Here is an 18,583-nt window from a genome sequence, read left to right on the forward strand (position 1 = left end):
TTTGAGATGAAAGGGTTTATTTAATTCCAAGACCAAGTGTGCAGACAGACGGAATACAGGTCCACGGATTCGAACCAGCAGGTCTGTCCCACGCTCCCAGGTTTTGCTGGTCCTGTTCTCCTCCGAGAGCTTCTTACCGAGCATCTCTCCCTGCCCCAGGCACACCATCGGCTCAGGGGACAGTGTTGTAGACCGCGTAGTCATCCTTCTGGGTGATATGCAGCTTCCAGGGGAAGAGGCGTTTCTGGGAGGGAAGACCCTGGGCCTGCCTCACCATGAGCACCACGTCCTCGTCTGAGAGCAGCCGCACCAGATCGCCCTCGGTGTCCCGGTAATTTAGGGCGATGTCTTCCTTCTGGAACTCCCGCCTGGGTGGGAAAGATCAGGGTTGATAGAAGGTCCAGGGGCCCTAGGACTAAGCCTCAGGGAGACAGGGAGTGGCGGCTGAGGGAACTTTAAAGCTGGGGTCCAAGAGTCAGAAGAGGTCAGAGCATGACACAGGCCTTATCCCTCGTGTGGTCCCATTGCACAGATGGAGAAACAGACCTACGGGGGAGAAGGGGCTCTTACAGTGAGTTACTGGCACAGCCTGAAATGCCTTGTGTGTACACGTGCAAAGTTAAGAACTTCCTGGGGAAGGGGAGTGAGTTTGGCCAGGCACAGAGCAGAGACCATCAAGCCTCCAAGGGCCTCCTGTTTGCAGTTATGAGGACTCCTACGGACTGGGACCATCTCGTGTGGGGTGCACATGGCTGGTGACAATAAACACTGATATAACCTTCATATAGATAACTCAGCAAATGGGGTTGGAAGCCTAACAGACTTGCAAACACCTTGACTCCAAAATTCCACTTCTAGAAACTCATCATGAAGGGAATAATCATACAAGTCACCACATATGAGGATCCCAGCATTCTTTCTGGTAGTGAGAAAGGGGAGGGTGATCCCAATGGCCAAGAAGGGGTGGCGACTCCAGAGCCTCCCCAGAATGATGTCATGCAGCCAGGTGATGTCATAGTTATGCGGTGAGGGTGGGGGTGTGCTCGGAGGCCATCTCCATGTACATCTGATCATGAGAGGAGGGATATCTGTATTTCACTTCATTCTACTTTTCTGTGATTTTTTGTTTTTTGTTTTTTTTTAAGATTTTATTTATCTATTTAACACAGATCAAGCAGGGAGCCTGATGCAGTGTTGGATCCCAGGACTCCAGGATCATGACCTGAGCCGAAGGCAGACACTTAACCGACTGAGCCACCAAGGCGCCCAACCTTCTCATGTTTTTTAAGAATGAATAGGAATTATTTTCATCATCAGTGGAACAAGGTTATTTCCATTCTGAGGCTGGCTCTCGGGAGGTAGAGTTTCTCTGATAGCAGAGGATCCAAGTCCAAGGCTAGGAAGACTCCAGCTTGAGCTGCAAACCCACACTCATGAACCGTGTGACCTCCTCCGAGCCCCCTTGTATGTCTCTCTGCAGACCCCCACTCATCTCCGACACGGGGGGCTGATATCTGCCTGGTGGGGCTGGGCTGGGGATAAAACAGGAGGCAAAACACCTACGGCTGACTCATGCTGTGTTCCTCCTGCTGTTGGCTTCTCCGGGGTGTCTAACCCCCGCCCTCTGCCCTCCGCCCTCTGCTTTCCCACCTCTCACCTCATGAGCTGCAGCAGGTCCTTGAACAGTGGAGTGCTGCTGAGGTCCTCGTCCACTGCGATGTCCCTAAGGGGGACAACAGGCAGCGGTGAGGGTCATCAGGCCAAAGGGGGACATGGGGACAAGGCCGGCAGGACCACGCTGGAGCCTAGCGTCTTGTTACCCAGGTATGGCTTATCTGGAGGGCAGGGCGAGCCACCACAGGCTTTTATTTGGACAAGGGGAGATCCGCTTTGGGTCTCAGAGTCAGGAGTGTGATGCAGGGGGTGGGGATGGGCAGGGACGGCGGCCGGGCCACAAACTTGGTGGTGCTGATGGTGTCCTCGTAGTAGTAGCAGCGCAGCCAGTTGGTAGGGTCTTCTTCCTCCGGGAAGTCCTTGAGGATTTTCACGAACGACTGTGGGAAGATGCCCGTGGCTCCCCTCACAGTGCCCTGAGGAGGAAAGGAGGGGTTGCCCTGTCAGCAGGAAGAGAGGCGTCAGGACCAGACGTTGCTCCTCCCTCCCGCACATCCCCCAACCCCGCTCCCTTATAACGAGGCAGACGAGGTCGTATGCAGAGGCAGAAAAAGTAGTGGCTGAGGTCACCATGCTCTTCACCCCCAAAACAAATTTCTATTCTAGAATAGGTTGAGATCTCACTTTATCTGAAAAGCTGTTTTCATTTCATTCAGTCATTCCTGAGTGAGCACCCGCCACGTGGCAGGTTCTGGGTTCGGGGAGGACGACATCCTTGCCCTCTGGTGGGGAGCGTGTACCGTGGTGGATGACGGTGGACGCACAGGGAAGTGGGTGAGCTTCACGCTGAGCCAGTGGCCAGGGAACACAGAATGGGGGAGGGGAGGTGGCTCCCTTCACCCACTCACTCATTCATTCATTCATTCATTCACTCATTGATTCTGCAGACAGCACAGAGCAGCTGCTTTAGAGCCAACGGCCCGAAAGCTCTCTCCAGCGCTGGCCACGCACGACCCAGCTATAGCCTGTGCTTTGCCCACATGTTCTCCAATCTTCCCAACTCTAGAGAAGACGTTATTATCCCCACCCCATTTTACAGACACAGATACTGAGGCTCAAATTCGTCTCTTCCCTCCTCCCCGGACCCTCCCCTTAACCTGAGGCCAGAAATCAGCCATCCCACTAACATAGAGAACTTTCCAGAAAACAGGAAGGTAACAAGCATTTCCCATTTCTGAAGAATTTCCCAGCAATACCCCACAGCTGTAAGAGCCATAGGGTCCCGAGACAGGGCTCCAGGACAGGGGTACGATCAAAGCTGCCAAGTCCGTGAGAACAACAGACCTCACACCCCTCTATGCCAGGGGCTCTCGCCTCCCTGGAGTCCGCGCGGGGCCTGTCCCACCATCTTCTTTAGACACCCCCTGCCTCAGGAGCCTCGACAAAAGGGAATCTTGTTTAGGAACAGCAAGACCCAATCTGAACGGCTGGAACAGGGACCAGGGTCTCCCATCTCCCTTCACTGAGTCAGTAGGGGCCACACATGCCTCACGTGGGAACGAAGCAAAGATTGAGACCTTCACCTTCCCAGCAGCCCCGGCACCAGCCAGATGGACGTATCTAGGCCCTCTGTGGGCCAAGCCCCAAACAGCTGCACCTCAGCCAGCCCTCCCAGGACCGCGATGAAGAAACGGTCTGACAGCTATCTCCATTTACAGAAAAGGAAACCACAGGGTTGAGAAAAGTTCCCAGGAAGCTAGTTAAAAACAACTAGGAAATGACACCAGACAGTCCGACTCCAGAACTCAAGGTCCGCATCACTACGTTTTCTCGATGCCCACAAGGTAAGGGAAATCATCCCGGATGACACACCAGTGAGTCTCAGTTGCCGGTGATTTTGTCCCCCAGAGCCAAATGTCTGGGACCCTAGATTGTCAACTGCAGGGCCGCTCCTGCAGTCTAGTGAGCAGAGACCAGGGAGGCGGCTAAACCCCCCAACCAATGATGCCGGGGATGGCCTCTCACTACACCCCCCCCACCACTGCTGACAACTATCTGGCCCCAAATGTCAGCAGTGCCGCGGTGAGAAGCCCTGTGACAGACCAAGATATCAAACTCAGTAGATTAACAGACTTGCCCAAAGCCACCGTTTGCTGGCCTCCGAACCAAAGGCAAGTGTGGTCTCCGCATCTTCTGTTCCAGGCACACGCTTGCCTCCCCTGTGGCTGTAGTTCTCAGGCTGCCCTCACCCAGCTGCTCTGACTTCCAGAACTATCCTCAGAGGACATCTCTTCCCTGGGGGCATTCCCTGCGTCTGCCCCCTCTGTTTTCTCCCCACAAGCAGACCCAAAACAAGGTCACCTCCAACTTACCTCCATCCTCGCCACTATCCTTTTTCCCATGCCTACCTCCAACCTTATCCCCACCCTCAGCTGCACCTTCACATTCATCCTCACCTTCTTTATCCCCATCCTCACCCCATCCTCACCTCCAACCTCACCTCCAACCTCACCCCCATCCTCACCTCCAGCCAGTCTTTATTGATCCGGCTGAGAAGGAAGATCACATCTCCGACTTTGAAATTCAGTTCCAGTTTGCTGTTGCCCGTGAAGTCAAACAGGGCCTGGGGGAAGAGAGGCGGAGGAGGGCAGGAGGAAGGGAACATTCGCCGAGTTCCTGCCACACTGCGTTGCGTACTTCAGCGTCTCAGGGAACAGATGAGGGGACTGGCCCCGGGGAGCACGACTGGCTTGTCTGAGGCCACTCCATTTGTGAGCGGAGGAGCCAGAATTAGAGTCCAGATCTCTCTGACTCCAGAATCGTGCTCCTTGCAGAGCTGGTGGGAGGCGCACAGAGAGCCAAGGAGCCAAACTCCGGGGTCCAGCACCTCCCTCAGCCCCCCAGGCCTCAGTGTGGGCTCCAGGGCTCCCATAAGCCCAGAGCACTGACCACACTGTTTCTCCATGTGTGTCCCCTGGGAGCCGGGGGCTCCTGGAGGACCGGGCCTGCTTTGAGTCATCTCTGTCTGACACTTCAGTCTCCACGCGGGGCTGGCCTGGAGGAGGCCAGGAAAGCTTGCTGAGCGGATGATGGTTGGCTGCGTTCCCCTCGACCTGAGTGCTCCCTAATCACCTCCTTTCAGCTGGGTTGGGTGCCCCAAGGGCCAAGGCTGAGGCCCCTGCTCCCCGCAGCACCCAGCCCCCGTCGTGGGCACACAGAGGGTGTCCAGCAGGAGGGGCGCAGTGGCGAAGGATGGAGCCCAGAGGTGAGGGGGGAGGCCTGGCCCTGCGGGGGTTACCTCCGCTCGCGGAGCTGCCATGCGGTCAATGATGGCGCCTTGTGGGGACTCGCTCTTGCTGCGGAGAGAAAAGGGAGGCCTGTCAGCCCTCCTGGTTCCCTCAGGGCCTGGCTCCCTGCTTCTGTCCCCAGAGGAGCCCCTCACCAGGGGCAGGAAAGGCGGGGGAAGGAGAGGATGTTAAAAGTGCAGCTACAATCGTTCCTCTGGGCCATCACACGCACGCGTGCATGTGCGCACGTACACCCAGGTTCCTACTGCCCACGGGGGAGGGATTCTATCCTCCTATGTGGACCAGGAAATGGAGACTCAACAAGGAGGCAGGAAGGAAGATACACATTTGCTCAGCACCTTAGCGTATCAACGCTTTCACACCTCTTCTTCCTTCTACTCCCTGCACCCAACCTCTAATTTTTCAGCCAGGGAAATGGGTTGGAGAGGCAATCTGCACCAGGGCTCAGGGCATGGGCCTGCCATGCGGCTTAGCTGAGATTGAGACCATGCCTGGCTGCGTGCCCCGGAGAGATGGCCAGGAGCCGAGAGGACACTCAGAGACGCTAGCCCGAGGAAGGAGGGAGGCCCTGAGACGGAGGTCAGGGCTCAAGAGCACTGTTCCTGGAATTCTTAGCAGCAGCAGCCCGGCCTTTGGAAGCTCAGCCCTATTACAGTAGCTCAGGTTTTCCATGATTATTTTCTGCTCAATGTCCCCTGAGCGGGAATGTCCCCTGGGGACCAGTGTGATACACCAGAAGCCACAGCCGGCCCCATGGAACCACATGATGGGGGACAGGACATCCCAGGATCTGGGAATGTCTGTAGAGAGAGCAACTCCTCCCCTCCCTCCCTCCCACCACGCTCTCCAGGCACCGTGAGTTCTGAGGCATCCCCAGTGGGGACTGTGGCACCCAGCTCTCCCCATCAGTGACCCAGCCTCTGTCCTCTGGTCGCCACTGTCACACACAACAAAATGCACCCACCTTGTATCCCTCCAACCTGTGCGTGGTTTTCAGAGCTCAGCTAACAAGCTGAACATCCTGGGGGTGTCCCGGGATAGAACCTATGTCTAGCTTTTCCCTTCCTCCGGGGAAAAGAAATGCCTTCTGTTGGGGGGCATCTGGGCCAGAGCGCCTGGTTGGGGGCACCTGGTGAGGGGCCCGGGGCCTGGCCCATGGGAGCACAGGGGCTGGTCACTTACATTTTCCGGGTGCGTGGCCGGAGCCGGCGCAGGGCCTGGGGCACCTGCTCTGAATCATAGGGTGACTGGTAGAAGAAGATCCGGACATCCTCATCCATCAGCACCCAGATGGGTAGGCTGAGGAGGCTCTGTGTTTGGGAGAGAACCAGGACGGGGGATGGGGGGGGCGGGCAACAGAAAGCTCTGGACATCCCAGCCCCTCTCTCCTATCCCCATCCTCCGCACTGGTCCCTCCCTCTCTAGTAATGCTTTCTCTGTCTGAGCATAGCAACTAGACATATAATGTTTCATAAGCTTTCCTCCTGGGTTCAAGTTCGGGAGGGGACCGGCTGGCTCAAGGAGGGTCCATTTGGAGAAAGCCTAAAGACCTCCAGACACAACGATAATGGTGACAGCAGGCCAAGGGACATGGTGGTGACGGTCCAGACACGGCACTGAGTGCCAACCAGGTGGTCTCACTCTGTCTTGCAACAACCTGCAAGTTAGTGCCAGAGAGGTTAGGGGACCTGCCCCAGGCCACCTGGTCCAGTGAGTGACAGAGCTGGGCTACCCAGAGACATCTGTTTCCAAGGCCCAGCCCCGAGATAAAAAATGGGGCTAATAGTGGGAGGAAGGAGGTCTCAGGTGACACAGACCAGCAACAGTTGGTGGATTACAGCCTCAAAAGTGCTTTCTGATGCTTGATCTCATATCACAGTTGGGGAAACTGAGGCTCAGAGAAGCAAAGGACTTGACCCAGTTGGCAGTGCGAGGAGTTGGGACCCTCACTCAATCTCATGCTAGTTACACACACCACGAGGCTGTCCGTGAGGACACAGAGTACCCGGACACTGGCAGGGTCACCCCCCCCCCAAGCTGTACAATGAACAGGTCCCCAGAAGTCCTCCAGAGGCACTTGGACCCCCTTGGAGAATCCCATGGAGGCAGCAGGAGCGGGGGCAGAGGTCCATCCCAGAGGAACTGGGAAGGCAGAGCCCGGAAGGAACAAGGCTGTCATACAGGGAGGGCTGAAAGGCAGCCCAGCCATGGGTTTAAGGGCACAGCCACGCAGCCAGGCTGTGCCTGAAATCAAAGTCCCCTCCCTAGCTGGGTGACGTTGGGCCAGCGTTCCTCTGTGTGCTCATTAATAAAATGGGGATGATACCAGGGTCTGCCTTGGGGGATGGAGTAAGGATTAAATGAGTGTTGTGTGCACAACTCTTAGAGAATTCTACCGGCCATCTGATCTAGCAAGCACGCCGTCCGAGTTGGAGATGACTATTGTCACTGTTGCTTTCATTACAACATAGCGTGGTGGGTACACAGAGCTGCGAGTTCGAATCCCAGCCCTCCTATCCAGCTGCTCTCTGACACGGCATGAGTGGGTCCACTTCCTCATTTGTGAATAGGGAGGATAGCATCTAACTCACCAGTTATTGAGGGAAATAAATAAGCCTATTTGTTTATCCTACAGATTTGTTTATCCTGACCCACCAGTCAAAGCTCCCCACATCGTTCTAGGCAGGTGTCACTATCACATGACCCATATTCCCCACGAGGACAGTGGTGAGACCAGTGGGTGGAAGTGACAGGGAATCAGATTTTTCTAGCAGCTGTCCAACAGGGGCTGAGCAAGGAAGCATAGTAGTGAGCTCCCCATCCCTGAACGTTTCAAGCATAGGCTGGGGTTATTGCAAGGCAGAAATTCCTGCACGGATTGCCTCCTGGGCTTGGAGGAACCAAATGAGACAAAAAGGTAGAGATGGGATCCTCCAGGCTGCTGGTAGCTAAGCCCAAGTGTGGGAGGAAGAGCCTCAGCACCGTGGCCACACCCCTCCCTCCACAGCTCACCCCTCTCCCAGCCCTGCAGGGGGAGACAGGAGCCTCCAGCCACCTTGAAGGAGCAGCTGCCACAGCGCCCCCTTGAGGGGAGATGTCTCCAGGGCTGTGTCCCAGGGGCTTCCCACTGTCCCTCTTCTCTGCTCAGAGCCCTGGATTCCTGCAGGCACTGGAGAGGGCCAGGGTCTTCTCCTCCTGCCTCCCACCTCCCCTGCCCTCCTCCTGCAGCTCACTCCACTAGGAGTTCTGATCCCGTACAGTCTGGAAGCTCCCGAGACCAGCGAGCTGGAGGCACTGCCCCGGTTCACAAGTGAGGAAACCAAAGCCTAGAGAGAATGAGCAATTCACCCCAAATGACCCAAACAGTCAAGGTCAAAGCAAAGACTGAAGACTCCTAGCTCTGTGCCCTTCTGCCATGAGAGTGGAAGGGGAGGGGAAGCTCTCGCTGACTATGAGGGTGCCTCTGTGCTAGGAGGAGGGCTTCCCTCTCCAGTTTCTTAAGGTTGCCATCAAGCCATGGCTTGGATGCCTCTAGTGATGGGGTGCTCACAACTTCATGAGGAATGCTGTTCCTTTTTTGCACAGTCCTGAATGGTAGAAGGCCTTTCCTGAACAGCAGTCTCTGCCTTCAAGATGCTTCTTTCTCTGTGCTCCCATCTCCTAAGGATGCAGAGAGTTTACAGGCTGGGAAACACCCAAGAGCCTTTCTCTAGTTTGTGCATCGTCACTGTGTGAGAGAGCTGAGGCCCTGGCCCATCATGCCTCTGTTATAGAGGCCATAATTTTGTGATTTCATGACCCACCTGTCCCCTGTCCCCACTGGGCAGCAGGTACCTTGAGGGCACATACTCAGTCCTATTAATGCTGGTATCCGAACACCTGACACAGACACCTGTGCACACCTGGCACAGACTTCTTGATCCCAAGTGTGGTTCCTCGTTCCCTCCCCATCGCTCCTGCCGCACCCTCTGGAACCCTGGGAACACATCCTGTTTCTCTCCCCAGGTCCCGCCTCTGAGGATTGCCGAGCGGCCCCATCAGAGCCAGAGAGCAGCCCCCAGGTTGCCTTCAGGGACGCTATCATCCCTGGGGTCCTCCAGGGGCCGAGATGACACAGCCCCACCGTTACCTTCATGTAGGCGTTGAGGGCAGGAATCCGCATCTCCGCGATCTCCTGTTTCACACCCATGTAGACTTTGGCTGTGGAAATGCAAAGAGCTCTCTTGGGACCCTGGCCCACGACCATGGTCTCTGGACTCAGAGCCGCCCACCCAGGCCAGGAACTCGCCCCCATACACTGGCTGAGCCTCCAGGCCACCTCCCTTTCAGCTTGCATTCTCTTGCATGTACTGTCGCCAGATGATATTTTTCTTGTTTTACTTCTTTATTGCCTCTTCCTGCACACACACGTGCATGCACACGCGCACACACACACACACGCACACACTCAACGATTCTTGGCTCTAAGAGAGGAAGAGCTTTGCTTTGCCCCAGCTGGAGCCCATCCCCTAGGACAGGGGTCTTCAACCCCAGCTGCATATTTAAGTCATCCACAGAGCATTTAAAAACTTCATTGTGTAGGACTTGCCCCAGGATAATTACATCAGAATCTCGGGGCTGGGGGGGAGACTTGGGCATCAGAATTCTTTAAATCTCAAGGTACTTCGAATACCCGCCCCTCGTAAGGAACCAAGGGTCTAGAACAGTGGTTCTGGTGGTTCACACCACAGTGATTGACCACATCGATCAATATTTGTGGAGTAGCTGAATGAATCATTCCTCAAAAGGAGGGAGAACGGGAAAGAGATGTTGGCTGACCCAAGACAAATGTCTTCTCCAGGAGCCTTAGGTGGGGGCCCTGGGAGAACTGTCCCCCCAAGAACCCCCAACAGAAGGCACATGTCTGGCTCCTGTTGCCTGTGAGATGGGCAGGGGCTGGTGTTGGGCAGTGGTAGGAGCACAGGATCTGAGGTATGGGGTGGGGAGGCCTTTGAGACTTAGTAGCGACAAGAGAGCAGCTAAGGTCAGAGGTCAGATCACCTGGTTGCAGGGAGGGTTTGGGGAGGGAGAAGAAAGCCAGAGATGGCACGGCAGAGAATGCCCAAGAACCTTCCAAGGAGCAGCAGAAGGGGCAGATTCCGTCAGGAGCTGGAGGAGCAGCTATGAGGTAGGAAGAGACCTGGAAGGAGGTCAGGGAGGGCTTCCTGGAGGAGGAAGTGGGACAATGATGGTAAGGCCGGGATAGGCCCACAGAAGTCCAATGTAACGGTCCCGAAGGGAATTCCGTGGGACTGTGAGAGCAGAAGCCAAGCTGGTGGATGAGGAGGGGATGGAAGGAGAAAAGGGGAACAGTGAGCGACTCCCGAAAGAATGGAGATTTTGAGGGCTGTCGGGCTTCAAGGGGACTTATGGCCAGAAAGCCTCCTCATGGCACAGGCTTGTCTCAAGACAGGAAAACTAAGGCTGTGGGAGAGCTTTGCCGACGCCGCAAGTAAGGAGAAGGCAAGTGTACAAAGACCCACAAGTTGTCTGGAGAAAGTCCCAGAGAGGAGGGAGGGGCTCCCTGGAGTCCGGTGGGGAGGCGGGCTCAGAGGGGGAGGGGTCTCCCTTCCCCTGCAGCCCAGAGACAGGGGAGGGGCCGGTGTGAGTTGAAGTGGCTCTGCCGGAGGAAAGGGGAAGCCAGGAGCCCCTGGGGGCAGCTTCAGCTCCTCTGGGACCTCCGATGGGATAGAGAGAAAGTGAGAGCAAGCCAGAGGCAGAGTGTGGAGCCTGAATAAGGAAAGGTCAGGAAGTATCTCTGCTGTTTGTGGAAAGGGTGTTTGTATGTGGCCTGCAAGGCATGGGGGGGGCACCCTGAGACCACCCCGCGGACTGAGCACCCCACACCCTCGCAGGGCTCGAGAGGGCAGGTGCCGACCCGCTGGAGATTTGGGTCTATCTGGTGCTCCTGGAGAGGAGCATGTGTGGACCAAGCTGGGGAGAGAGGCCAGGGGGCAAGGAGTGAGGGGGCTGTCCAGAAGCAAAGATGGGGTGCCCACAGGGTCCCAGCAGAGCAGGGAAGCAGGCCCCACCCGCCCCGGGGATCCGCCCAAGCTAGGGCAGCAGTCAAAGGGCAGCTCTCAATCAGGGCTGCAGGGGGCGCTGAAGGTGAGTCCGCCTGGTGAGCAAGGGATGGATGGCCCGGAGGTCAAGGGCAATGGGGCTAGAGGAAGCAGCCCGTGGCTGCCAGGAGGGGCCGTGGACGAAATATTTGGCCTGGAGGCAAACCTGGAGTGACCACCAGGGGCGGCAGAGCTGGAAGGAGAGGCCAAGGGCCGCAGCTCTGTCTCGGGTCAGGCCGCCCAGCTCCCCGGGGCCTCAGGACTGGGACCTGCCGTGGGGCTGGGTCGGGCCGCCTACCTGGGAGCGTGGGCAAGCTGCAGGTGAACGGGCTGGTCTTGTTCTCCGGCCCAAACCGCTCCTCCAGCTTGCTCTGCAGGGCATAGAACTGGCGGTAGCGACGGTAGATGAGGTATTTTGAGCCCCCTTTTGTCTTCACCTCGATGACGAACACCTGGGGAGGACACAGGTCAGGGTTTAGGGAGGTCAGGGGCAGAGGAGAGGGGGGGTGTGGAAGGTCCTAGGACTAGAGCAGCATTTCTCAGCCTCAGTATTCGCGGGGCGGGTGTGGGGGCATCTCCTTCTTTGGGGTGGGAGGGCTGTCCTGTGTGCGGGGCAGTGCCGAGCAGCCTCTCTGGGCTCCGTCCACCAGAGGCCAGGAGCAGCCCCTGCCCCAATCTGGAATCCTCAAAAAGGTCTCAAGATATTTAGTACCAAACTCCCCCTGGAGGGCGAAACCGCCCTGTTGCGAACCACCAGGAGAGAAGTTAAGGGGATTGAGAGGGTTGGAGGTTCAGCGGGCAGAAGCTGAAGGTCAGGGGTCTGTCTTACAAAGTAGCTGGTGAAGCCCCTTTTCTCCTCGATGTCAGCGATGTTGGCGGAGATGGCGACGTCGTCGGGAAGCTGCTCAAAGTCACTGAGGAGGACGGGAGAGGACAGTTCAGTTACCACCAGACTGATGGGCTCGCTGAGCCCAAGTGTGCAGAGGTGAACCAAGAGTGTGTCCCGCATTCCTCCGTCAACACCCCTTCAAGTGCCGGGCAGCGACGTGGACCAGACTTTGACAGCAAAGGCACTTGGAGATGGGACCCTGTGTCAGTAGTCACGCTAGCAAACTGCTCCCCAGCTGCATTATTCATCTGGGAGCAGCACATCCAGCAACCTCCTCCGTGTCAAACCCTGGGGGAGGCCCTGGGTCATGGTGGGAAACAAAGTCAGCACACGTCCCACAGAGAGAATGGGTCATCATAGCCGAGCTGGGGAAGTCCTCACAGAGGTGGACGAGGCGTTGGAACGGGGTCTAGAAGGTCAAACAGAAGGTCAGAGGGGACCTTCGGAACCTCCGGCTCTGAGCCCGCCTCCCCGCCAGGCTAGAAGGTCAAACAGAAAGTCGGAAGGTCAGGGGAGGGCCTTCCAGGCAGTGGGAACAGCATATGCTAAGATTTCGAGGCACGAAAGGAGTGGGCTCGGGTCTGGTGTGACTGGAGGTGGCTGTGATCAGAGGCTGCACGGGCAGGTGAAGCCAGGCTGAGGAGGGTCTCCAGTGTTGAGCCGGGTAACTTCTTTAGGCCATAGGGAGCCACGCAAGGCTTCAGAAGAGAGTAAAAACAGTAGGATCCCAGCTGTGGGAGGCCAACTCAGGCAGCTGTGTGCAGAGGAAAGGGAGCACAGAGACGGAAGGGACAGAGCAGCCGTTCCAGGCCCCAGAGTGGTGCAGCTCAGAGATGGTGGGGGCCCAAGCCAGACAGCAGGGACAGAAGGAACGAACAGACACAGAGACACAACCTTTGGTGGACACTGCTTCACTACTGTGTCCCCTGCTTCTTCCTGCCAATCAAGCTCCATTTTTTTAGGGTGGCAATGTCCCTAGCCTCAAGGTGATAGGCCATGACTGGTCAGAACCAAACCCAATAATCTCATTCCTATTTCCCAGCCTCCCTGCAGCTAAGACCAGCCACGTGACCAGTTCTGGCCAGTGAGACCTATGAGGAAATCTCCCCTGGGTCACTCCTGGAGATGCCCCAGTGGAGATTTCCTGATCCCAGAGGGAGGAACAGGCGCCCAGCATGGTTTCCTCTCCTTCCCCCTTCTTCCTATCTTGAAAGCAGATGTGCCGTCTGGACCCACAGCAGCTATATTGCATCCATGAGGCAAAGACAGGAGGCAGACCAAAGAAATCTCCAACATCCTGTTCCTGAGGACACTGAGCTGCAGAAGCAGCTCTGGCCTCCCTCTGGACTTCTTGTCATGTGCAAAAATTAGCCCTTACTTGTTTAAGCTCCCATGCGTCTCTTGGTGCCCTGCTGCAGACTTTCACATTTCCAGCAGACATGCTACCAATCTGTGAGTCATTCCTGACTAATGGCCAGCAGGGTTGGGGGACTGTTTGGATCTGGAGGTGAAAGAAAGGGCAGTGTCAAGAGTGACACTTACATGTCACCCATATGCTGAGCAGGATGGGAGGGAGGGGAGGGGTGCTGATGGACTGAGTTTCGGGCATGTTATTGTGAGGCCCTTGGGCCCCCAGGTCTGGGTCTGGCAAGAGCTGGTGTGGCTCTCTAGAGCTCAGTGAAGGCGGTTGGGGGTTGGGGGTGGGGGTGGGTCTCTGCTGGAGTCGGGGAGGTACCCATGTGCCCTTGATTGGTGGTAAGGACCCCCCGGAAGAGCAATATTTGAGCAGAGGAGGCTGAGAGGAACAGATGGAGGATGAGAAAACACCAGCCAAGGGGACAGAGAAAGAGCAGCCACGGGTCACCGAGTCCCGAGCAACTGGGGGACAGGGGGGGAGTGGGCGCAGGGCTGCCACCTCCCCAAACTGGGCAGGCTCTCAGGGGAGGTCGGTTTCCCAGTCTGCACACCCAGTCCCAACTGCTGCTGGTCCCGGAGGACACTGGCTCCCGAGGACACTGACCGCTGCCGCTGGGCAGGGGGTGACTCAGGGTGGCCGTGGGCAGACAGAGGAAATCCCCACCACTTCCCAGGCGACTTAGTGGCCACTGGCAACCTCCCCACTCGCTTTCCACACAGGCCCCCATGGCAACACCCCTGGGAGAAGCTTCCTCCTCCACTTTCTCCCCAGAGGCTGTGTATTTCATGTTTACTTCATCCGCAACAGGATGGGGCCCTGGCCGGACAGGAAGGAAGGAACCCGAGCATAGAAATGGCCCTGGGCAGGGAATCGGCCACATTGGGTCATAGCCTCGCTTAACAGTTCCCTGAGTGTGTGCTATGTGCCACATGCCCTTCTGGCATCTTTTTTTAACAGGCAGGGAAACTGAGGCACAGAGTGGTTACAGAACCTGCCCAAGTAAATCGAGAAGCTGAGATTCGAGCCTAAGCAGAATTTTGGTCCCCAACACCTCCACACTGCTCCTAGTTCGCTGCCCCAATAGCTTGCTGCACGAACGTACATAAACCCCAGGTTCCCCCAGCCTCAGTTTCCCCATCTGAGGTAATAATAATAACGGTAATAGCAAACCCTTGTTAGCACCTAGCGAAGCTCACACACTGTTCTAAGCACATTTGGACATGGCCTCTGCGCTCCTGGGTATCATGGCTGAGGGAGGGAGTTTAACACTAAACAAATAACAACATCCTTTTAATGGTCGGGGAGGCTGTGAAGGAAAAGCACATGGTGTTTTGAGCTATTGCAGAGCCCGGCCGTTATTATATCCCCTCCCACCCCCGGAGGACTAGTAGTGCAGTGGGCAGGAGAGCTTGGCAAGCAGGCACTTCAAAGACGAGGCTTATGTCCATCAGAGGGAAAAGCAGGGTGCTATGCATGTCCGAGGTTCATGGCTCACTCAGATGGAGAGTGGTCGGAGAGGGCTTCCTGGAAGAAGTGGGGCTAGAGTTGGCCACAGGACAACAGGCAAGGGAAACCAAGTGCAAAGGCTCTAGCCATGCCGGGGTGGGGTTGGGGAGAGGGACAAGTGCAAGGAACTTTGGGGCGGGGGCAGTGTGGGAGGGGGAAAGTAACTCGAGACACAGGCAGGGCCCATCAAGAAGGCCCTGTGCCTTGCCCTGGGCTGCTGGGCAAGGGAGACTTACTCTGGGAAGATGTGGGATGGCACGGGTCAGAAGGTCTCATCTGTAGCAAGGCCAGCCCCAGAATCCCCATGAAAGCAGGGACCTTGCTCCCTGCTATACCCCCGGGGCGCAGAACAGCTCCAGACACTCAGTAGAGGCTTCGGGTGAGGCCACCCCATGTCTTAGCGAGTCCTCTGGTGGTCAGCCTGGGAATGGCCGGGCTGCCTGCTGCACCAGGAGGGAGGCAGGGGCGCAACAAACCGGACTAGAAATCCCCCCCAGGAGAGCCACTGCCCTGCAGAGCTCAGCCAAGACCCCTCAGAGCTGTCGTGAACCCAGGTTCTCCAGGGCCCCGCTGCTCTGGGTTCCCACGCACCAGCGTCATTCATGCAAAGTCCACCGTGGAACCTAGACGGGAGGGGCTGATGGAGACCTAGAGAGGCCCTCAGGGGACAGCTAGGTCACATTCGGTGGCTCCCGCACACAGTAGGTGCTGAAAACACGTTTGTTGGAACCAAACTCGCTACCCCAAGGCAGTCCTTTCGAACTCTGGACGGGTGGGGTCTGGGGTCTCTGAAAGTCCTGCTGGATCCTCGCCCTTCCTTCCCGGCCTCCACTCTGACCTCAAGCAGAGCACAGGGTCCCCGAGGGGCAGGGAGGCCTGTGACTCCGGGACCTGGCACCATGCCCTATGAAGGGAGGCAGGAGGGCGCCCCTTCCACCTGCTCTGAGGGCCAAGTTTGGCTGCAAAGAACCAGGGAGCGGGAGGGAGGGAGCACCCCGGCCCTTGCTGGTGTCCTGTCTTCCTCCACATTCCCTGAGAAACAGGAAGTGCCACGAGCTTTGCATGGGGGCCACTTCCCGTGTGTTCTCGGGTTCGACTTGGTCTCTGGGGAGAACCGGCGGGAAGGAGAACCTGGTGGGGCAGCCCCAGCCCCAGGTACGCCCACCAACTTATCAAGGCCCTTCTGGACCCCCACTCTGGGCATCTGCATCTGTGGCTCCTCCCTCCTTCCCTGAGAAGCTTTCTTCTGACCTTCAGTCTTTGGAAATTCCACCTCCAGCCCCCAGACTCCACCAAGGACCTTTGCCACCTGTTTTGACCTAAACCGGGCTGACCCCTCTGCGGCCACCCTCGGAATCGCCTCCGCACAGTGGGCACGCTCTCTGATGCCACCTGCTGCTCCGGTCCAGGGCAGGAGCCAAGCCCCGTGTCCTCAGGTCCCCCACGCCTCAGGGCACAGTCTTGCTGAGAGATGGGGGTAGGCCCTCGTGGGGCCGTGCTGCAGGGGGACCCTGTGGGAGGACTTTCTGCCTCGGTCCTCATTTTTCTCATTGGCGGGATTGGACTGGAAGGATCCAAGGACACGCTCCCATCCAAAGATCCACTCACTGAGTCACACACTGGGCAGGATTTCTGGAGCACGTAGTCTCTCCTCATGTTGTTCTACATACTAAGGATACAGCAGGGACTGGGGGGCACGTACCCTCCTGGGGCCTGTTGATGGGGGAGTCGGCGATACAGAAAAAGAAAGAGCCAGTATAGACTATTATGCCAGTGGTCTAAGGACTCTGCAAAAAAACCCAAAAAAACCAAAAAAACAAAAAACAAAAACAGGGCGAGCGGTCTGAGAGCGATGCAGGGGCCGGGAGGGAAGATTTTTGACATTTGGGGCAGGCCCTGGATAAAGAGGAAGAAACCAGATCCTGTGGTTCTCTTTGAACAGAGAAGATGGAAAGCCATTGCTGACCATGGGGGCAGCGAGCCCGGCCTGGGACCCAGGACCCCTGTCCAGACGCTACACCCACTCCTGTGTGACCCTGGGAAGGTCACTTCCCCTCTCTGAGCCTCGGGTGCCTTCATCTGGGCCTGAGGGAAGTGAGCCACAGCTGGAGGCTTCCTTGAAACACTTCTAAGAATCTACATTTCTGAGCATTCCGGTTCTGACTCAGCTCCGGCCTCTAGCTTTTGACTTTGGTAAGTGGCTGCAGGAGGGTGGGCCTCTGTCCCCCAAGGCCTGCTGGGAACAGGGACAAGGCCCCGGGAGAGCACTGTGCCCTGCACTCACCTCTCGGCTCGCAGCTGCTGGGCCAGGGCCATGGTCAACGGTGCTCCCAGGGAGAGGGTGGCGAGTCTCACCTGGCCAGGCCTGGGCCGAGTTCACCTCTCACTCACCTCCAGCCACCCTGCGTCTCTGCTGTGGTCCTGGGAGTCCCCAAGAGCCACCCCTGGGGAGGCCCCACCCCTGTGTCTTTCATTTAGAAGAGGCTCCTCCTCTGGGCTCTCTAGGTCTACTCTTGGCCCGCACTTCCTCTTCCCCACCTCCCAGCTGCACTGTAGTTTGGGGAAGTGCCCAACCTTGGATGCTGGGTTTGCAGGAATCCACTGATTCGGGGGGCTTTGAGGACTTCCTCCATGTGATTTCTTGGTGCTGGGCCGCTGTTGGGCATCAGAGAGCTCCACTCCAACAGAGGCAGGGTCCCTGGCCTGGCCCAGCCACCAAGGGTCCTTGTGAACTTGGAGAGTGACTTCTCATCCTCTGGCTCATCACGCCCTACCCTCTTACCCTCAGTGTCAAGCCTTTGCCTAAACTATTCCCTAGGCTTGGAGTGCCAGCTTCCACCTTGCCTGCCATCTCTCAAGCTCTGGGCAAATGCCACCTCCCCTGGGAAGCCTCCCTGGTTTCCCCAACACAGTTAGCCTTAGCCCAGTCGCCTCTGCCATATAGAGTATAAATTTCAGTCAGTTTATGCTTCTGTCTTCCCCTTACCCAGGAGCTCTGGGCTATCCTCTCCTCGTCCCTAGATCCCCAGGCCTGGCACAGCCCACCAGTCCTTGCTGGATCTTCCAACCACTCTGAGCTTCATGTTACAAACCTGATCACATCTTTCCCTGCCTAAACTCTTCAACTGCTTCACCTTGTATTTAAGGAGAAAGTCCAAACTCCTGGTCCTGCCTACCTCCAGGATCCAAGGGATCCTTCTAGCTGGTGATTCTGTGGCTCCTCTCACTGGTATGGCTACTAGATTCTGAAGGGAGCTCTCTGAGAAGTCCACAGCCACACCCAGTAACCCCCAACCCATCACACACACACTCACACACTCTCATTCACACTCAACACTCACTCAGGCATTGCAGATGCAAAGCAGAGGAACAGCAGAGAGAGGGTACAGAGGGGAAGCAGCCTTGCCTTGCCATCCATGGGCATCACAGAATGAGACCTTCTGACTCCATCTGTCCCAAACCCATGCCATAGCAGTGCCTCTAGGACTGGGACAGGAGTCTGGGAGTACCGAGCCAGCCGCATGGAGATCAGAGCCTCCTACAACAGTCCCTTTGTTACCTCCCAGATGAAGGGAGTGGTGAGAGGAGCCATTCTCAGAATCCCAAAGGCTAGCTGGCTGTAAGAATGGAGGGCGATTGGCAGCCTCAAGCCCTTCCTCTGGACTTCATCCCTGCTCCAGCCAGCCACCTCAAGGAACACTCTGCCCCAAAGAGAGTTCAGAGTGAAGCCAGAGTCCCCAGGAGGGAA

The 18,583-nt window shown here is 56.9% G+C and overlaps 1 protein-coding gene and 2 long non-coding RNA genes across 4 annotated transcripts in view; 2 read left to right on the forward strand and 1 right to left on the reverse strand.

The window, feature by feature from the left end:
- NCF4 (neutrophil cytosolic factor 4) lies at positions 1-17,355 on the reverse strand. 2 transcript variants are annotated; one of them, XM_082740248.1, is made up of 10 exons: positions 17,120-17,355; positions 11,853-11,937; positions 11,322-11,475; positions 9,052-9,122; positions 6,105-6,232; positions 4,913-4,970; positions 4,139-4,237; positions 1,960-2,090; positions 1,658-1,723; positions 1-368 (listed from the first exon to the last, which is right to left on the reverse strand). In XM_082740248.1, exons 1-10 carry the CDS (start codon positions 17,149-17,151, stop codon positions 173-175), a joined length of 1,020 nt encoding a protein of 339 aa, XP_082596374.1. In that variant the 5' UTR covers positions 17,152-17,355; the 3' UTR covers positions 1-172. The 2 variants fall into 2 exon arrangements, with proteins under 2 accessions (XP_082596374.1, XP_082596375.1); XM_082740249.1 differs by lacking the exon at positions 1-368 and adding an exon at positions 1,199-1,417 and having other exon boundaries at positions 17,120-17,344.
- On the forward strand, positions 2,912-9,301 carry LOC309869350. Its single transcript, XR_014314127.1, has 2 exons — positions 2,912-3,458; positions 8,928-9,301. It is a non-coding gene; the product is annotated as an uncharacterized lncRNA (long non-coding RNA).
- Positions 16,762-18,583, forward strand: part of LOC309869348 — a 15,867-nt gene continuing 14,045 nt past the window's right edge. Inside the window, exon 1 of the long non-coding RNA XR_014314124.1 lies at positions 16,762-17,028. This is a non-coding gene — a long non-coding RNA (uncharacterized lncRNA). The remainder of the gene's footprint in view (positions 17,029-18,583) is intronic.

This window comes from Mustela nivalis, assembly GCF_964662115.1.
Source record: "Mustela nivalis genome assembly, chromosome: 7".
Lineage (NCBI taxonomy): Eukaryota > Metazoa > Chordata > Mammalia > Carnivora > Mustelidae > Mustela > Mustela nivalis.

Excerpts from the sequence above, each read along its gene's own strand:
- NCF4 (XM_082740248.1), bottom strand. The coding sequence starts at position 17,151 with ATGGCCCTGGCCCAGCAGCTGCGAGCCGAGAG. Across the intron at positions 11,938-17,119 it reads CAGCAGCTGCGAGCCGAGAG|TGACTTTGAGCAGCTTCCCG; the intron begins GTGAGTGCAGGG and ends CGTCCTCCTCAG. Across the intron at positions 9,123-11,321 it reads CAGCTTGCCCACGCTCCCAG|CCAAAGTCTACATGGGTGTG; the intron begins GTAGGCGGCCCG and ends GCATTTCCACAG.